The sequence below is a fragment of the Typopeltis vanoorti genome, chromosome 1, assembly GCF_054136105.1.
Source record: "Typopeltis vanoorti isolate ZY-2024b chromosome 1, IOZ_Tvanoo_1.0, whole genome shotgun sequence".
Taxonomy (NCBI): Eukaryota; Metazoa; Arthropoda; class Arachnida; order Uropygi; family Thelyphonidae; genus Typopeltis; species Typopeltis vanoorti.
Genome location: NC_143549.1, coordinates 10160291 through 10182262, shown reverse-complemented (window position 1 = coordinate 10182262; position 21972 = coordinate 10160291). Strand labels below are relative to the sequence as shown.

The 21972-nt window shown below is 34.2% G+C and overlaps 1 protein-coding gene across 1 annotated transcript in view; it reads right to left on the bottom strand.

Moving 5' to 3' along the window:
* Positions 1-21972, bottom strand: part of LOC150109780 (uncharacterized) — a 62262-nt gene that overhangs the window by 32747 nt on the left and 7543 nt on the right. Inside the window, exons 4-11 of the mRNA XM_090410148.1 lie at positions 20465-20560; positions 19152-19247; positions 16049-16144; positions 15300-15395; positions 13587-13682; positions 3869-3958; positions 3473-3610; positions 568-663 (exon numbers count right to left, since the gene is read on the bottom strand). Coding sequence (XP_090266274.1) covers positions 568-663; positions 3473-3610; positions 3869-3958; positions 13587-13682; positions 15300-15395; positions 16049-16144; positions 19152-19247; positions 20465-20560 — 804 coding nt within the window. The remainder of the gene's footprint in view (positions 1-567; positions 664-3472; positions 3611-3868; positions 3959-13586; positions 13683-15299; positions 15396-16048; positions 16145-19151; positions 19248-20464; positions 20561-21972) is intronic.

Below are 21972 nucleotides of genomic sequence, written 5' to 3'. Positions count from 1 at the left end.
CCGTGATTTTTATGGGTTCTGGTTATAATAATAATAATAATAATAATAATAATAATAATAATAATAATAATAATAATAATAATAATAATAATAATAAAATGTGCCTTAAATTTAACCAGAATGAAGAGAATATGGGATTCGGACGCATATATCTCGAGTTGGTACGAATCCATAAATCCAGAATAGATTTTATCTTACGAAAGATTGGCTGTACAAGTTTTCATCAAAAAAATTTAACCTTCCACTTTTTTGACTGTTAAATTCATTTATACTTCAAAATTAAAATAAAGAAACGAAAGTAGAGAATTTGTATTCCATGATATAAAAGTTTCTGTATTTTTTTAATTCTCATATTCGAATGAAATACTAAAGATTAAAAAACAAAAGTTTTGATATATTGACAGAATGCCGCCATTATTGTGTCACCCAAGGGGTGACACAAAAATGGGCATGCGCTTGGGGTGACACAAAATTTTGTGCCGCCATTTTGCTGGCCCTGCTCAGAGGAATGTGTACTGTGCAAGTACGTTTGAAATGAAATCACTAATAATTAGAAATAAAACTTACAAGGAGTTTCACAACGACTTCCGGTGAATACGGGATAACAGTCACACGTGCCACGGTCATTGCACACTCCATTGTTCAAACACGAAGAATTACATTCTGGAAAAAAAATTAAATAAATAAGTAAATTAGCAAACTGAACAAAAACTAATTTTCAAAGGTGAATTACTTCAGTTAACATCATTGCTAATATCTTGTCAAATTTTATTCCGAACTATTCTATCAATTCTCAACATTCCTCTGTACTCAGATCTTATATTTCTGTCTTCCTACATGGTCACCTACATCTTGAACTTTTCTAATCTTTCTTTAGTCCATCTAAGATTAAGATTAAGTTACAAAGTGGTAATATTATCATACTATTACCACTTTGTAATATTAGCAATGACAATTTCCTTCCCGATATCTTTATTTTAACATGATTCTGCTACCGAAACTATCTGTTTGCTCTTCTCAGAACTGTCAGAGCTGTAGTCTCTCGTCTACTTTCTATTCTTAACTCAGTTCTGAGGTCCGTGTCTAAGTTAATTTTGGGATGATAACTGTAATGTACACTCTAGTCGACTCTTTGGGATTATTTCGTTCTTTTTATACCCTAAATATGTCTTATTTTCTTTTATATTCCCACATTCTCTCTTCATAAGCATCGTTTCTTTTTTTCCTTCCATTTTTTTCTTGCCTTCCTTTTACGTCAGTTTTCATTTCATTTATTTTTCTTGATTATTGTTCAGACTTCATTCTCATTATATGTTCAAGCTTCTTCAAGCGAGAATTCGCGTGCATTTCTTCAACAGTTTCTAGTCGAATTCCTTAAAACTTTAATTTTCATTGTTTGTATTCCACTCATCTTTCTTTTTTTGTTAGTCTGAGTATTTCTGCTGCACAACTCCAAATTGGGAAAAACCAAAAATCGCTTCTCTTATTCAAAACCTTGCACTTCCGTGGTCTACTGTGCTCCCAGAATAGACCACTGACGATGTTTAAGAATTCCAGACATTTCAAGTTTTCTGCTCTTGTGGACTTGTCACTGAGTGTAACAGCATTAACCTTTAAATATTCTCTTAGCTTTAAACCAACGCTGCTCACTCGTCCTGCTATTAATAAGTAATATATAAAATACAGTCGTTCTGTTAGACACTGTTCTAATTACCTAGTTTTTTCTGTAGCTTTTCTTCTGAATATGTTCAAATCATCTGCAAACACAGCTGTCTCTCCTTTCTGATGTCATTAATCGCATCTAGGAGACATTTCATCACCACATTGAACAGCAATAGATATCAGTTCATTACTATGTGTAAAACACTACTAATTGACAAACTGCATCTTAACAAACTCTTAGGTTTAGCATTCATATATTTAACCTTGATTCTTCCTTATTTTTCTGTCTATCTTTTTCAAACTTTCTTAGAGTTTCCCCTAAGACTCCAATGGCTTTTCTAAATCAACAAGCGGCATAAATTTCTCTCTTATTTCATAAAAATTTATCCGATGGCACCCGGAGATAGCAAAAGGGGTTTGTTTAGTATTTCGTCCATTTCCATATTTAATTTGGCATTTTCGCTAACAATTGTGCCTAAAGAGCTGAACGGTTTTTCTTTTTCCTTTGGTTCAGTTCTCCATTGAGAATTCGCTCCAAATTTTCAGTATTCATGCCTATTAATATACTAATATTATCATATTCATACCTATTATTAAATTGATTTGGTCTTTTTATTGGTAAATTTTATGTCAAATTTGTTATGCCTCCAAAATGTTTACATAAACAGAATATCACATATACAAAATAATCTGCAATGAGGTGAAAAAGTAAGTTTTATATCTCTGATTCTAATATCATGTTTAATGCCACTTTCTAAATGCGATCCATATAGATGATGAATAAGAATAGAGACAGAGTGCTTGATTTTACATTAAGCACACTACGCGTATTTCTTAGGATATATCGCGACGTTCTTACTAGACTGATGTTTCTAGTTATATATTCGCGATATATCTTAGGATATATCGCAACGTTCTTGCTAGAGCTGCTAAACTGATGTTTCTTAACAGAAAAATCAGTTTAGCAGCTATATTTTATTAACATTCACGTAACAAGAACATTTATTTGACAAGAATACTAATTGAAGCAGAATACTTTGGGAAGCGTTCATTTAACAGGAGCTGCATAAAAATATAATTCACTGTTTCACTTTTTATATTAGTCCTACGCAAGAAATCTGGTAATTCAGTACATCCGGTTCCCAGCATGAAAATGAGTTAGACCATTTTTAAACTGTAAAGACTTTAAAACTTTTTATTACAAAAAGGCTTAAAAACGGTTTTAACAATTGAACATGTGAAAGGTATGCAGTCAACTGATTGAAAAAAAAACATTAATCAAATGGCATTCTTGCCTTAAGGCGTCATCCAGGATTGATTGTAAAGTATGTGAAAAAAAAAAAACTCTTATTAGGACTTCATATTAAGCAATGCCTTATGAACCTTTATTTATAGAACTGAACGTTTCAAGGTGTATACTCCGATGGCATGAATGAAACAAAAATTAATGACATGAATGAAAATTTCGCAGTTTTCGAAAAGCTAATGCATTGCGTTTAAAAAATAGGTTACTTTTATTTGATCGGAATTTATTACCTTGTTAGGAAGTTAAGCTTGTAATATCCTTGAGAAACTGAAAATATAAAATGTCAGCAACAAATATTTATGCCAACTGATGTCAGTGTTATGCCAAAAGAATATATCAATCATATGTTAAAAAATTTGAGGGCACAAATACAAGAATATCTTCATCGCGATTAGCTAATTATTTTTAAACTCCGCTAATGGCATTCCACCAATTCGGAATACGCTGAAAATGTAAGAGTTTCTCTGTGTGCAGTAGTCTTAAGGAAACACTTAAATAACTTACTAGCATACGAGCAGCGAGGTCCACTGTGTCCTGGCGTGCACCTGCATGTCCAAGAGCCATTACCAATGACTTCGTAAGATCCCTCCATGCGAATTACTGCTGCGCATGGTCCTTCATTGTAGCACTGATACGGGCAGCCTGAAAAAGAACAATCAGCACCAAATAATCCTCTTATACAAGAATTCTGTCTTGCGCAGTTTGTGCAGTGTGTGTGTGTGTGTGTTTTCCAAATAGGAATTAACATGATCTAACATGTCTAAATAACCAGATATTTGTTAAAATCTACTTTAAAGCATCATTATAAAGAATAAATTCTAAGATACCTGAGGAAAATTTTTAAAAAATAATAAGAAGAAGAAGAATCAGGAAGGAATCAGTTAAAAGTCAAAGACTCACCTTCACATCTTTCTCCAATACGCTTTCCATGACACTGGCACACGTTTCCAGGGGTGCAAATTTCTCCGGGCTCGCATTCAGGAGTGCACACTAAAAACAGACAATTTTCTTAGGTAATTACAAAGGACGCTGAGGAAAAGAAAACACTTCGATAATATATTACAGAATAACTAGCGAAATCATTAGAGCAGCATCACAAATTTACTATAACCGTGTGTCTATCCACTGACACATTTAAACTCATTCGTACATAGCGTCCCATGTTAATTAATCCACATGTTCTTAAGGTGCTGTCGTGTTCCAGCGGCGTGTTATTATTTTACTTATTTCTTAAAATCAAAATATTTTATACACGAAAGGGTGCTTAGAATGTCTGTTGTTGTAGGTACTCACAATTCTAACAGATTTTAGTTTCTTATATCGGGCAAAACTGAAAACAAAGAAGATACTTGTTAATATTTCATCTGAATTCTTTTAGACTCTGTATTTCTAAGGAAATCATTATGAAAAAGTTGCTCCGAATGAGGGCACGAAACGTTTCCTATCGCACTGACCTGGAGCGTTTCCAAAACGCTCGCACGTCAGTGCAGATTGGTTGGTTGGTTTATAGTTTATTTGGCACAAAAACTACAAAGGTCATATTGTGCCATACTAAAGGTTACAACATTAGAATTTACAGAAAATTTAAAAACAATATGTCCATACAAGAATCTAGTTTCATAAAGCAGCATCTCTAGGTAAACAGAACTGTGCAGAGGGCACAGCAGCACACAAGGTCAGAGGGTATTACAGTAGTACAAAAATAGTTACCAATATAAGTTAATACATAATATATGAAGCACTAAGCCAAGGAATGCAGTATCTACATATATGTAAAATTGTAACAGATGCCTTTATAGCAGCACAAAAATTGGCAAAAAGGGATTATTACACAATATGCATGGATGAAAATTAATTTAGCAAATTGCAGTAGAAACGGAATTTAGGATACATAAACAGAATGACTAGGAAGTACACAAATAGGTAAGATGTCTTACAGAACTACATGATTATTCGAAAAATAAAGTAGTAAATAAGATGCATACACAAAATGTATGTTAGGTGATGCAGTATATACATATAAACAAAATTACTGCAGAGGTTTCAGCAGTACATAAATAGATAACTATAGGTTAACACACGTATATACAAAGCAAGTCAAGGAAAGCAGTGTCTACATCTAGTAAGATTCCAACAAACATTATTATACTAATACTTAAACAGTCAGAATGGAATTATTATACAGCATTGATACATAAAATTTAAGTTTAGCATTATGGTATTTATATATTAACAAAATTACAGCAGGGTGATACAAATATACAAGATCAAGGCCCATGGTAATACATAATTAGTCAGATTTGACCTAATGAATAATACATAGGTATAAAAGTTAAGTTAAGCAAAAAAACGTATTTACATATAAACAAATTTATGGTCAAATATGTTTGTATAAATTAATTCTTTCTAAAAAATTAAAAACATCATGCAATTTGCCTGAGTCTGCTAGCATTTCCCTGAGTGTATATGGCTTGGTTAGGTAGGTGAAAATTTCATTCCTCTCTCGTGTAAATGTTTGACAATCTACCAGAATATGATGAATAGTGAGATGTGTGCTGCATTTTTCACATATGGGAGGGTCATCAGCTCTCAATAAATGAGAATGCGTAAGGTGACTGTGACCTATGCGGAACCTAGCAAGGACAACCTCCACCCTTCTCTTTGTACGTTGACTAGAATGCCAGTGCTTAATTTCAGGTTTAATGTTATATAATTTGTTTGTTGATGTTTCTTGCCATGTTAACTCCCACTGAGCAATTAACTTTGATCTTATAAGTTGTCTGTAGTCTGTATATGGAACTGTCAAATGGTATGTGGAGAAGGTATGGGCTGATTTAGCAGCTGCATCTGCAGCCTCATTTCCTTTGATTCCGATGTGGCTGGAAATCCAGCAGAACTGAACAGCGAAATTAAGGATTTTCATTTTGTGAAGCAGGTGTAGCACTTCATAAAGTACTGGATGAGGATTATACATAGGAGAGGAGATAGCCTGTAAAGAGCTCAATGCGTCTGTATAAATTATACACTTTTGGTAGCAGTTTTCTTTTATATGCATAAGTGCAAGCTGAATGGCATGTAACTCTGCTGTATAATTACGGCAGTCAGGTGGGATCTGATTTGAGATAATAATGTCAGGAAACACAGCAGCACAGCCAACAGTGTTTCCAGAACCATTAGTGTTAGTTCTTGAATCATCAGTATAGATGAGTAAGAAATCAGCGTGTGCTGCTCTGTGTGCATTAAACAATTGCAGGTAAATGGATGATGGGGTATAAGATTTCTGTAGCTGACAAAGTGAGAGGTTGCAAGATAGTGTGCAAACCTGCCAATGAGGAATGCTGTTATGTTTAGTGTAGCTAATGTTGTCAACATTTATACCAACAGCTTGCACAATTTCTTTAACATGCATACCAAAAGGATATATAGCAGTTTGATGTGTATGATATTGAGCTTCCCAATGCAGAGAGAAGATATTATTCCATGTAGAGTGATCTGGGAGAGATTTTATTTTTAGGGCGTAATTAAGACACAACTGTTTCCGTCGAAGTAATAGAGCCGGTTCATTTGCTTCTACATAGAGACTTGGAGTGGGTGAGGTGCGAAATGCACCAATAACTATGTACCCTGATAACGGATGGAATCCAACCATCGTAGGTTACTCTGTCTTGCCGAACCATAGACTTGGGACCCATAATCCGGCTTTGAACGTATAAGTGCACTATAAAGACGGAGCAATGAAGCTCGATCAGCACCCCACCCAGTAGAGGATAGAGTGCGAAGGAGGTTCAAAGTTCTTTCGCACTTTTCTCTTAGTTGATGAATGTGTGCTAGAAATGTGAATTTTCTGTCAAAAATGAGTCCCAAGAACTTGGTTTCTGTAGCTACTGGAATAACAGTAGGTCCCGTTCTTAGTTCAGGATCTGGGTGATGAGTACGTTTTCGACAGAAGTGTACACAGACATTTTGTTCTGTTGAAAACCTAAACACATTATTAAGAGCCCACAGAGAGACATGATCAATTGCTTGCTGAAGTTGTCTTTCAATTACCCTCATGTTACGTGAGTGACAGTAGATTGTGAAGTCATCGACATATAGAGCATTGTCTAGAGTGGGAGGAAACTTTCTATGATTGAGTTGATTTTAATAGCAAAAAGGGTTATACTTAATACAGAGCCTTAAGTATAACCCAACCAGATTAGATGCCATCTAATCCGGTTGATTTTCTATTTTTTGATAACTTTGTTGCTTTGTTTACTTCTTCCAATTATTTTGGTTCTATAATCAGTACTGATTTTTCATTATTATTTTCTGTTATTAAATTTGGGTCATACCATAAATCCTTATAATGTTCTATTCATTGTTTTCATTGTATTATGTTGATTTGTGCTGAATCTCTTTCTTTGTTGTTTAATTTTCTTAATATTTTGTCGGCTATATCTTGTTATCCATGTATCTCTTCAATTTTATTGAAGAGATAAATCTATCCCAAGTGAACTTACTATACTATGGTTTTAGCTATATTTCTTCTGTTTCCATTGCATGTTTTTAAACGAGTGATTTGTATGGCATTTATTTTTATTTTATTGCGTTTCCTATATCTGTGTTCCAGATTTTTAATCTTTTTCTTTTTAATGTTATATTTTTCTTTCCGATGACTTCAGAATCTGCTTTATCGATTATCATATTTAACGTTTTCCTTTCTTCATCTGTATCTTCACCGATTGGGCTTCCTTTAGGTAATTAAAAAAAAACAAGAAATAGAACACGTATACTTCGTATACGTGTTCTATTTCTTGTTTTTTTTTTTACTTCTCACTTACTTCCTTTCTTCATTTCGATAGTATTTCTGTTTTAGAGATACTAAATAATGATCTGAAAAAATTCCGCTTTCTCTGTAAACATGTACACATGTGATGTACATGTGTATATATACTCTCGCATGTGATGCTAGTTTCTACTTGTTAATGATATAATCAATTATAAATCTTCCAAGTATATTTCGTTACATTTTTTTTTTTTTTGAAAAACAAAATTAGTTATTTTCAGATTATTGAAAGTACAGAAGTCTAATATTTTTTGACCGTTTTTATTGATGCACGTTTCTTCATACTTTCCTAAGGCATTTGGAATGGGATTATTTCCAACTCAAGCAATAAGACCTGTTATTAATATATAGTCATTTTATTAAATTTATTTATCTGTTTTTGTAGTTCCTCATACAATTGTGGGAATCCTCTATCCTGTATTCTCAGGGGAATATACTTCTATGATATCTAAGTAGCTTCTATTTGTTTTAAATTTAACTGTTAGAATTCGATCATTTGCGAAATTGTACTTTCGTATTCTTTTTTTCCATTTATTAGTGAAAAAATGGCCACACCACTAGAATCTCTGATATGTTGGTCCACTTCACTATAGAGCATAGTAAAACAATCTATATATTTTGTTTCCCTTAATAATGTTAATAATCACTATTAACCGAGGCCCATAAAAAAAACAAAGAGAGGCCACCGTCACCAATCATCGCCTGTTTTACCATCAGAAGTCAGAGAGACCGGATTCTTGTAACAAACAAGAAAACAAGGCCCACAACATCGATACTAAATGACAAGAAATTCCCAACACCAATCTGTATATCTGAACACTGGACTAAATACTTTAAAAATCTTTTATACCAAACAACGAAAACAAAAACAGAGAAAAACTAGTTCCTGTGAACTAAGGATACACAGATATTTATGAGAATGAAAACTCGAATTTATACAACTGCAAGGGAATCCGACCTACACAGCCCACCATTATAAAACATTAACTCTACACATCCTTAAGAAAAATATTGAAAATCACCTTAAAAACTATACAATGGAGATCTCAATTCTAGGCGAACATATCCAAACAGATAATACTACTTCAAGGTCTTTGACTCTTTGAAGAAATGGGCAGACAACATTTCCACAATACCGACTTCACTATCATACACACAAACATAAGAAGTATAAAGAAAGACTGACTTACATTGAAAACACTGCTTAACTACACCTTGACAAACATAGATGCACTAATTCTGACCGAAGTTGCAATAAACGACAGAAATTTACGCATAAAACATTAATAATTGTCAAACCTATAACATATGTAAATTTTGGAAATCACAAATAGCGACAAACATAGGTTCAAATACACAATAAACACAATATACAGACACCGGATAATAACAATCCACTCAGCTATGGCTCAGCCGCATCGAACCCCGTACAACACATAAGCTTATACTAATAGGAGACATTAATATAAATACTCTTGACCAAGCTTCTTCAACCACTAACACATACCTTGATATACTAAGCCAGTACAACATAAATCCTACCATTAATTTCCCAACAAGAGAAGAAATACTCAAAAACTCACTAACAAACATGCATTGATCATATTAACATACGGGCCCATCCATACATATACATCATCAGTAATTAACGTCAAAATTGCCGATCACTACTTTATCTCAACTTCTTTTTATTATGTTACCTACCCCCCCCCCCCCAACCTCCACAAAAGTAGACAAAACTCAATCATACTAAAGAGCATTGTCGAAAACCAAGTAAAAAATACAGACTGGAATTCCCTACTTAAACGATCCTGTAGCATTATACGAGAATTTTCAACTAAAGTTCGCAGAAATATACAAAAATACAACAACAAAGCCTACACAAACGAGGCGACAAACAGACAACAATCCATGGATAAATGACGACATACTAAATACTATTACTGAAAAAGAAAATCTATGGAAAAAACTAAAAAATCACCCAGTAACACACATTTACAAACCTTATATAAAAATAGTAACTCGAAAAACTTCAACACGAGATTTTATTGCAAAAAGTTTCGGTCAGGACACAAACCAAGAGGAACTAGCAGACTCATTCAACCATGCTTTCACAAATAACATCACACAACTCAAAAAAGACAAACTACCAACGATCAACAAAAACCTACCGACACAAAGTCAACAACAAACAATGTATTTTCCACTGATAACAAAACAGGAACTGAAAGAAACAATCTTACAACTAAAACCAAAGACCACTCCAGGAATAGACAAAATAAGACTCACAGACCTTATAAAACACTTTGAACAAATAAATCCAATACTTTTGAAACTCGTGAACATAATATTCAACACAGGCATTATTCCACAACAAATAAAAACTGCAATCATTATGCCAATTTACAAACACGGTAATAGAAACGATACTCAGAACTACAGACCAATAGCTACCCTACCAGTCATTTCAAAAATTCCAGAAAGAATAAAACACACCAGACTACAGAACTATTTACAAAAGTACATCATCTCACAAAATTAATAAAATTTCAGAAAACAAAAAGCACCATCGCGTTATTAGAAGACATTGCCGACGCAATAAACAAAGCTCTCGACAAAAACAAGTACGCCGTCCTTACACTGCTGGACCTAACCAAAGCATTTGACACACTTGAACATGACATACTACTCACCAAACTATACTCAACAGGTATAAGAGGAACACTGCATACATGGTTCAAGAACTACCTCTCAAACAGAACACAAGTAACAAAAATAGGTACATGTCACAGTCGGAGTATACAAGTAAAACACGGTGTACCTCAAGGTGCCATATTATCACCCACTCTATTCAACATATACATTAACGATGTCCATAATATGGCCATAAGAGGATACATATTTAAGTTCGCAGATGACACCTCGCTACTAGCAATCCACACAGACATCAACGCGGCTCTCTCTCCTAAGCACAACAAGACCTAAATCAAATCATAACATACTTCTACCAAAACGCAATTGTAATCAACGCACAAAAACACAGATGTTGATAATACACATCCCAAGAATCATGCGTCTCGCACCACTATCGATAAGCTGTCACACATACCGCTGCATTAACAACAGAAATACCTGCCAATGTTCCGAAATCAAACCTGTAACACACGCAAAATACCTTGGCCTCTACGGAGATTACCACCTTAAATGGACGAAACATATGCAATACCTATATACCAAACTCCGGATCATCACAGCGAACTCTTCCAAGTAAAAGACATTATTCCATCTAACATAAAAAACGCCTATATCATATCTGCGAATCCCTTCTCAGATACGATGTAAAATATCGCAAGAAATAAGTTTTGTTTAACGGGTTTTCGCTAATTATTTTACAATTAGAATTTTTTCCAGAATAATAAAATAAAGGAATTGTAAAGATGTATATGCTGCTAAAAGTGCACCTGCACTAAAGAAATGTTACTAAGAGCTTAAAAAGAAATAAGTTAGATTAGCGCCGAGCGCCAAAACGATCGTAAGGTCAAACGGCCTGCGATGACGTAGGTTCATTCATTGCTCGTGGCTAATCCTGGAATGTTCCGAATTGAGAACAAAGAACTGTGATTTGAATAAAAGGGCAATACAGCACGTGGTTCGGGATTTTTTCGACTTGTAACTGACCTTTCCTGGACTTTAGAGCAGCACCTACGAGGGCTCCTTCCGGAATAGAAGGATGATAGTTTTCTCGCCGCCGATGCTGGATGTACTTCTGCCTCCCGCTCGCTCTAGGCTGCGGATTGCCACGGCAGAACTCCAGTGCATAATTCGAAGGAAGACTATCGAGGATTTGACCTGATAGAAGTGGCCACGTGTATCATTAAGGAATCGAACTTTCCTCTCGGAAAATTGTTAACAAGTACGTTGTTTGTTTTCAACGTTAACAAGAACGTTGAAAACAAAATGCACCATATATTCTGTGATAAGTAAGAGTGAGTAATTTTGCTAGTAAAGGTGTTATAATCTATGATGTTCAAATAGTGAGTTAAAGTGCGATATATGGTGCATTTTGTTTAAGTTGGTATTTCATCATTCTTTCTATGCTTTGTACATGTCTTTGAAGTCAAAACAAATAGGTTTTGGTTTTTCAATTGCCTGATTCTAATTCCTAAGCCAATGCACTATCCCGAAAATAAATAACGAACCTGCAGGAGTAACTTATAACAGCGAACCACGACTTGCATTTTTTGGATATTTGTGTAGAAGTGTAAGATTACATTTTGTCTTCTTCTCGCCCTGACTGTTAACATAAATTAGATCAATTAAGTGGCGCAGTCGGAATTAAAATAAATTACTTAATTGATTTGTGTACGATTGCTAAGGGATTTCCACGCCAGATAGATCTTAAACACGAGGTCTCTCTAGCAGCAGAATAAAAGGGTGGGGGAAAGAAGTAATACTAAGTAAGGAAGTAAGGAATTAGATAGAAAGATAGACGACACGGAAAATATTACAACGGTATAACAGTCTATGAAACACATCAATCCGCCACCTAACAACATCAGAAATATTATACAGGGAAAATTGTTTCAATAGTGATTTCACACATTATACACGATAACCAATATCCGATCAGCATATATATAGTGATACACAGAATCCTGAACAACCTACCAAGATTTAAAACACATAGATAATTACAGAACATTAAAAAACGAACTCTGGAAAATATACCAACAAAGTTAATATACCATTAACACTAATATACACATCACAACTCACCAGCATCCAATGCCTACATCCCATCCGTAAACAGTAACATCAACGTAAATAGTGAAGACTAATCCCACTCTCTTCATAAAAGCTAAACCCAAGCTTCGAAGTAGGTGGGATTAACTTGCCTCATTCATCTACACGTAATCCTCATAATCAAGGAGTGCAGATTATGTAACAAAACAGTCAGTATGGTGTATAGCAATAATGAAGATATTGATAACATTATTCAGATTAGCTCTGCAAAGCTTCGAGGAAGAAGCCACCCAAAGAAACAAGTAAATATTATAATCGATTTAATAAAAAAACGAATCATTGTAAATTTAAATGAATCATTGTAAATATGAATGTGAAAACAGGTGTAAAACACATTGTTAATATCATTATTTATGTTATTTAAATAAGATATTTTCCAAGCATTCTGTACTGAAAAGAAAATTACATAGATAGACAGATAATCGTGTAATCTATCCTGTGCAACTGAACTATAACTGATTATAAACTATTACTAAAATCGTTATTACTACTAATAATGCACTAATTGTACTATATGACTTGCGCACTGTACAAAGTATGAGATAAATTGAAATCTGAATTGAACCGCAAGTGAAAAATTGTAGTATTATCTTTAAATTGTATGTATAATTAAATGGTATGTATGTAATTTATTTGACAGATAATAAAGTATTAATTGACATTTAAAAAAAAATATTATTATTATAATGAGGGGGTATTTATTGTATGAAAAACGTATGTGAAGTACAGACGTTGGTTGGTAAAATAGATCAACTTCGATGGTGTGCGGAATATTAATGAAATGAATTTCTAGGTTCTAAATTGCTTCTTATTCTTTAAGACTTTGGACGATAACGTTTTATTGAAATATTCCTCTCTTGTTAAAGTTGGAGTGAAACGTTTGGTTAAAACATTCCAGTGTACATTTAACATTCAATGAGTCGGTTTGGCATAAGTTAAAAATGAAAACATTCACATTAATATTCTAGATTACTTCCAAGAAGAGCTTACCAGGAGTTTCGCACGTACTTCCAGTGTACCCCGCTTTACATGCGCAGGTCAGTTGCTCGGTACACTGCCCTCCATTTTGGCACTTTGGATTACAAGCTAGAAGTAAAGAGCGAAATAGTGTTATAAACATACATATGCATATAACTATTACTGTTACTATCATAATCAATATTATTAGTAATTTCCCTTTTATTCTACCTATGAATACGTGTTATATGTTGATGGAAAAAGAATTTTTTAGATTCGCGCCTGAACTCTCTGAGAAGTTCCGTTCACACTGAGAACAATTCCCACTTTTAGATCGATAGGATCATTGTGTGCCTCTCCCCAAACAATAATACTTAGTGTTACGGATGCATCGTCATGTTGTCGTACAGGGAGGAGCAGATGCGAGCTCAGTGAGTAATGGTTGCCCTTTGTAATGGTTATACAACTTGAATAATCACTGCAACAGATTTTACATGATAATCAGCAATAAGGTTTATCCAAATACGCGTAGAACGTTGAAAACATTGGCGCTGTCCTGAATGGGAAGCGTAAAGAAAAGGAAATATTTCAGCTGTTTAGGTGCACTTTTTAGGGAAGATGTTAAATTAAAAATGAAAAAAGAAAAATTAATAAAACTGATGTAATGGGAACTCGAACACCTATTTTTAATTCTAGTCGATGACTTGAAGAAGTTTTTTAACCATTTCTTTGACTGGCTCCGTAGTTAGTCAATATCTGGCATAAAAAAGCGGATTTTTCTCAAGAAAACTAGTATATTAGTATTCTAAACTCAATAAAATAGACCGTAGAACCCACAGCATCTCAGATAATATTATATTGTGTTAAGATTAGGAACCAAAAGATGGCGACACTTGTCAATCGTCTCCTCATCGGATGCCGCTTATGCTTGGTGATAGCTTTGGGCAAGTTATCTTTGATTGGCTAAAGGTGGAGACTGAACTTCTCTTAGTTCCCAAAACATGGACAGGCTAGCTGTTTTAGCCTATCTATGTTTTGAAAAACTAATTCCTGTTTAGGGAATAAAAGGCGTTAGCTGATTCGTTTAATGTGAAAAATGCGTGTATATTTTCCATTCGCTAGATTATCTTAGTGGTGACGATATGTTTCTCTCAGAAGAAATCGAGCTTAAACAATATTTTTATTCTTTTTTTTTACAGTAGTGGTAGTTTTTCTCTCATTACATCATTTCTTGATATGCTCTGCTTAGATTATATGAAACTAACAATTTGGATTTTATTAAAATTTATAATAGATTTCAATTCAAGGCATAGTGCGAAAACGTTTTCTGCTGAATCTGACAGTTTCAACCCGGTTTGAACATGTATTGATCATAATCCATTCTAAATAAAAATTTCATTAAACTGCAACTCCAACCAGAACCAAGACAATAATTGCATAATTGCGATTTTTGTTTTTCAATTTTTCCATCTGCCAATAGAACAGACATAAGGATCTAACATTCTTATGTCTGTTCTTTAAATCGTTCATTCAGTTTGTAGAAAAAAACAACAACAACACAGACGTTGTAATATCTACATACTTCTTGATTCTTTTTCGCTGGCATTTTTCAGAACGAAAAGAGAAAAAAAAATTAAGTTAACATTAATATCTTATTACGTTTTATTTATTGATGGAGCTCAAATTTTAAATGAACTCTCTGGAATATATCATACGAAAATTCACAAGGACTGGCGATATACTTACTTCTCTTCTCGCATCGCGAACCTATAAATCCTTTGGGGCATTGACACTGATGCTGACTGTCGCAAATTCCTCCATTTTGGCATTCGGGATCACACACTACAAAATAAATAAGTAAATATATAATATGTGATGAACGTTTTGTGTGTCTTATATGAGGAGAGTGGTCTTAACACTGCGCATCCCTTCAGAGAAGTTAGCAGTGACATTATTCTTAAAACGGAAACACTGGCGAACCAAATGGTTCACTTCTACACTCAAAAAATAGACGAGACTTAAATATACTTGGAAGCGGGCAGACATTCCAGGTGTGCATTATGGGGTAGATTAATTCACTTCTTATTAAGAACCTGCCAATTGTTCGAAAACTTCTTTTTGGTTTCTTCAAGTGGATTTTGATAATGAGATATGTTCCGTGGCTTCTTACGATCCTATTTTATAATGGGTGTAACAGACCATTGGACTGATTACGTAATTAAATGAGTCTTGATGGATGGGATGGGATGGGAACGGTTACAAATTAGGCTTATTCAGTTCCGCATGTGTATAATGTTAACTTAATGAGGTTTATGTCTTGATATGACGGATGGCTGCTGCTTCACGGAACATAACTTATTATGTCTTATTCTGGGAGGGATTGCCCTTAATTGTATTTCAGTATGTCTCACGAGGAATAAGAAATAATTAATGTTTACAAAGGCTTCTAGATTTAATTAGAACTGCTAACGCAGGTGGCATAAATGATAACTTACCAGTGGTTTCACAAGAAGGTCCCGTATATCCTGACGTGCATTGGCAAACTAATTCTTCAGTGCAGTTTCCTCCATTTTCACACGTGGGGTAGCAAGCTGTAAACAAAAATTCGCAATTTCTGAACTAAATGAAATCGTTTGAATACAAAATCTGTCTAGTAAATAAAGTGGTCCACTACTTTAATAACAGTTTAGAGTAAAAGTGTTTTTTTTAAAAAAAAATTGCACACACGTGAGCATATACACGCACACGCTAGTATCAGAGTCGAAAGCAGTTGGACATTAAATTTCTGAATATCAAGAATAAAATATGAGCATTATCTTTTAAACCTACGTATCTCTCAATCAGGTTTGATAGAGGTTTCACTTTTCACAAACATCCTACTGGCTGATACAATCGATTTTTTTAATCATTTTCCTCCTAGTGTACTAAAATTATTCGAATTTGTCATAAATTGAGGTTACTTGAGTTGTCGAAACGAGCTGTAGAAGAAGTAGAACCGCAATTTGATCTCCTATTTCCCCTACTGCAGGAAATTATTTTATGGAATATTTTGAAAAACGTATATTCGTATTTTGAACGTAGAAACTCGGTCGGTATAGACGAAGCCCTTTGGTCGGAAAGACGTGGGTTCGATTCCCGTCTATGACGTGAGGAACCTTTATCTGTTCTCTTTGAACTAAAGGTGAATTAGCCAGTCTCATACGGAAGTAGGGTATTTCTCGTCACGCAGAACAGAAATTTGATATTATCATTCCATAATCTTTGGCTATTTTATTTAAATTTAAAATATCTTTCGCCTCAGCCAAAATCGAGAGCTGATTTCGTTTGCGAACCTGAGGAGAACATGCAGCGATATAGTACTCACTATATCGAGAAATAAGAGAGGACTCTATATTGGATTCATAGCATTGAAATTCCATGGCTGCCCCACACTGCACTGAAAACTGACAAAGACTATGTTTAAGGCATTGATTATGGAAAAGCTTGCTATTTCCTTTCTTTGGCATTGCAAGGCTTGTGAAGTGAAGAAATGGAATGGTATCTATTGTCACTCCTATACGTTATATATATAGGACATAGACCTGTAGCACACTAGTGCCCTGTGTGGGCAAGAGGAATAGCAGAAAGGAGTCTGTTCACATTTTGTTTGAACAGCTGAGGGTTCTAATCTATGAGGAAGGCAGAGTTGGGGGAGACTGCTCCAAAGGGCAGAAGTAAATGGGGTGAAGAGGGCAGTGAAGTTCGCTCAGCATGTTTCAAGATGGTCTGTAAAAGGGTTAGTAGTGGCTTTTGTTTTAGTGATTTTGTTGGCGAGTGGAAGAATAATAGTGGCCGATTCAGCAAAGCACAACCAGGAAAGTACCTCTAGAAGAAGCAGAAACTGAATATCTGTGTGAGAGAGGGATTGAAGTGGATATGGGTGAGAGAGGGATCATTAATTAGCTGGATTACCCTCTTCTAGACAGAATCGGGCAACCTTAGAGAGGATTTTGGAGCATTATCCCAAATATAGGAGCAATATTCCATGGCTGGGCGGATTTGGTTTCTTCAAGAGGACAACGATGAGTATGTCTGCTATTGCAAAAAAGGTAGAATCCATCAGTGTCATTAATGATTTGGTCTCCTGAGCTTTGCTGGATACTGAATCCCTTGTCCATTATTTTTGAGGGAACTGGAGGAAAGGTAATGGGACATTAGATAGGTTTTCATTTAGTTCGCTTTTTTCAGTGTAAAGCACTGAAAGTAATGTATTCCTGTTTTTATTTCAAAAATCACTTCAAATTAAATGCGGAACTGAAATTGGAGAAACATCACAAGAAGATTCTTTCTCAAAAATATAACTGCCACAAAATAATTTATCTGAATCATTATGTTTATAGGAACGAAATTAATCAAAATGGGTATGCAGCGTTACTTTTGTTCTGCAGTTTTAGGGATAGAAGAAATGAGATTATTGCATATGATAGGTATTTTTAAGTTAAAAATCAAAGTCAAAGAAGCCTGCCTGTTTGGCCAGGTGGCCAGCGTATCTGATCTCCCACCAAAAGGCTGCAGGTTCGAATCCCATTGTGGGCATGGATATTTTTGATTCCCTGTGAAAATACTAGTGGCGATGGTGTATATGATGATGGTAGTTGCGGTTTCATTGTAGGTGGTGGTTGAGTGTGGAGACAGAGTTGTTGAGTAGGTGCCCTTTCTCGATGAGTCTTTGGACTCCCTGGAGGTGTCACGTAATAATAAAATTAAATGAAACTGAATGAAGCAAAATTTTGTCGAGTTGCCAAGCAAAACGCAATTATCCGCAGTATGTTTGGGCGAAGGTTTAGTAAAGAAATGGTGGTGGATGTTTTGGTGGAGAGGATTAATGAGCATTTTGCTGGATAAGTAGAAATATTGTGTTAAGTAACTGCATACGGTAAATATATTGGTGTTGTTTACAACATGATTAGATGAAACAGAAATGCGAAGCTATTTTAAGTTGTCAACATTGAAATGCTCAAAGAAGACAACGTTGCTATCTGTATATGGACTGTAGACCATCGAAAGCAAGCAGTAAAAGAAATTATAAAGTGGTCATTAGAAGTTGTAGAGTAATAAATACAGAAACTAACTTAAAAGAACAAGTCAGAGAATTTTTGCTCTGAACAGATTATAAAAGATAGGTGGTCTAAGTTCATCACTCGTAGATATGGTATGTCACAGCTAACGCATCAAGTACCATTAAACCAACTTATCTAACGGCACAAGTTCCATGCTGCTCGCAAACAGAAGGGTTATTCAGATTCTAGTGCCGGTAGTCCAAGTTGTAGTGTCTACTAAGAGAGGTGGTTTTCAAAAAGAATTATAGTCTGCGATTGGTAACAGGGATATAAAATATTGTTCTGTACCGATCGGATTTATTATGCTATCAGAGGTTTTATGTTGGCTTTTCATTTTGCGTTTATATATGCGCGTGTATGTAATATATAAACGATATATCGTCCTATGGAAATTAATATGAGATAGAAATGTTTAAGTAAATTTGGAAAGGACAATAATAAAGATTAAAGTAAGTAATATAACAGAATATTTCTAAATCCAAATACAATATAAACTTACTTCTAATTTCACAACGGTCACCTGTATATCCAGGCAGGCACCAACATTTGTTTCCCTTGTAGCAAATACCTCCATTTTGACACTCTGGATAGCAAACTAAAAAAAAAAAATTAATAAAATTATAAAACTCTTTCTTAATGAAGCCCATCAGAATCAACTGAAACGAAATTAATGGCAAAATTTGGTTAGCATCAGGATCATCATCGCTGAAGGCGTTAAGCCTGTCATGTCATTCTGTGACATAGAGAGCTGTCAGTTCAACTTTCTCGGTATTTTCAGCTCTGGTGGAATTCATAGTTAAAATATGATCGAAGTTTCATGCATACTTAAATTTGATTTGCTTATTACGCATTTATTAATTTTTGTTGCATAATTCTCTTTCATAATTCTCCCACCCATCAAAGAAATTTTTCATTTAAGAATGAATTATTATAGATGCTGCTAGAAATCAGATCACAGAAACTGAATATGAGAAGATGAAGAAAAGAGATTAAGATGCTATCATCTCATTTCACGTGTCTGCAATCATGTGATTGCAAAGCATCCGACTAAAACACAAAGTTACTATCTTTATATATATATATATTTATATATATATATCATTATTGCTGTTTTCTTTTAGCGATAAGCAGCCATTTTCGTAAACTAATACACTAAAACATTTCATTTTAAAACATCTGCAATTATAGCATATGACAGCATAGTGTACTTGAGTTGTCTGGAGTTAACAAGGAGACAGTTAACACGGAGAATATATATATATATATATATATATATTCTCCGAATATATATATATATATATATATATATATATATGTTGTTGTTGTTGTTTCACGGGATCTTCATAGAGTTTAAGGACTCTTTCATTGAATCCATTCCATGGAACTGCACAAATCGCATTCCTTCAATTTCGCGTTTTTATTCTAATTTAATTTTGATTCACTGTCATCTATTATTATGTGATATAACAGACAAGATGGAAATTGCTGTAATTTGTTGAAGGAAATTGGGAAATTTATACAATGACCTTAAACACTCTTCGGAACTCAGTTATTATTTGGATTCATTTCAAGTAACTTTCACAAATTTTGCCCCTAGAAACGGACTCAGTACAACAATGAAGCCTACTCGACAGATTTAATGAGTTGAAATCCTAATAAAATTTCTCCAGTTAAACAATAATATATAAAAATAATCCAAAATGCTCTTAATAGTCAAGCAAATAGTACCTAATACAATTGCCAGGACATCTATCAAATGGAAAATAATTGAAATAAATTATTAATATTGATGGACCAATGGTATATACTTACCCTTGTTTTGGCAAAAGGATCCTTTGAATCGAATAGGGCATCGACATTTGTGTCTCTTGTTACAGATTCCTCCATTTCGACACTCTGGAAGGCAGACTGAAATTAATTTTAAAAAAAACATGGAATCAATTTAATGGAGTTAAAGTGCCCTCAATCATTATTGCTGTTTTCTTTTAGCGATAAGCAGCCATTTTCGTAAACTAATACACTAAAACATTTCATTTTAAAACATCTGCAATTATGGCATATGACAGCATAGCGTACTTGAGTTGTCTGGAGTTAACACGGAGACAGTTAAAGACCATTTTTTGAATATTATTCTGATAGCCCATTAATGAGAAGTTTGTGAAGCTACCATCGATGGCCAAAAAGGAACTTGATCCATAAATTTTCAAATCGAATTTGAGCAAATTCCTTTTTGCCCATCTCGTTAATGGGCTGCCCCATAGAGCCCATTAACGAGAGATTAACGGTGGGAGACTGTTCTAGAGAGCAGCAGTGGAACGGTTGATTGAACGAAGAAGTGGAGAAATTTGTTCTCTGGATTTCAGTATATATATATATATATATATATATATATATATGAACAAGCTTTAATGACTGATACTGAGAGATAAAAAGATGACCTGATATATTTGAAAAGATACTACTAGTACACTAGTTTCTTTGAATTGATCAACATCTTCAGGTATCACAATCAAATAAATAGAAAAATTAGAAATAGAAAGTAGAATAAAAGCTATCCTTATCCCGCTCACCTTACTAACGTACTGCAAGCTTGCAACCTTTCATGAGTGGGAACCAACATAAAAAAATATATATATATTAGTACGGAGTGTTGAAGGCAGAATAGGAGTTAGGTGTGGACAGATCTTTCCATTACTTTAGAAAAACAAATGAGATGAAAGAAATTAGAGGGCAGTTTAAAAGATTAATTCCCTTCTTAGGAATATGTTGTGTAATTAGTAATAAATAATTCGCAATAAATAAATAGTGAAGGTCTAGTATATTGTTCATGGCTGGAATGTTTTATAAGAAGAATGACTGTCCAGCGGAAAAACTTTAGGTGAGAGAGGATTTCAGAGGATTCCTCAGACTAATTAACGGTATTTATTTTAAAATAATAATAATAATAAAATAAAATAAAAAATTCGCCATGTCTTAAATTACTTCTCGAGTTTTACACAAAAGAAGCAGTAACACTGTATTCATCTTTATTGTTATACAATAAAGTACAACTGATTATACAACTTTTACAAGTTGTATAATCAGTATTCTACTTGTATTCTACTTGTGTAATTTTCTTTTTTCGTCTTTCATTCACATGTTCTAGTATTGATTCAGTCATCCAGGGTTTTTCCTCATTGTATTTAATTTTTGGAATAACCTCGTTTGTTGTCTTATATATTTCACTTCTAAAATTTGACCACCTGTTTTCAATTTCCCTGGTGTTGCAACGTATATTGTCTTCTGTTTTATATCCTACATGATTTTATTTTTTCGTAATT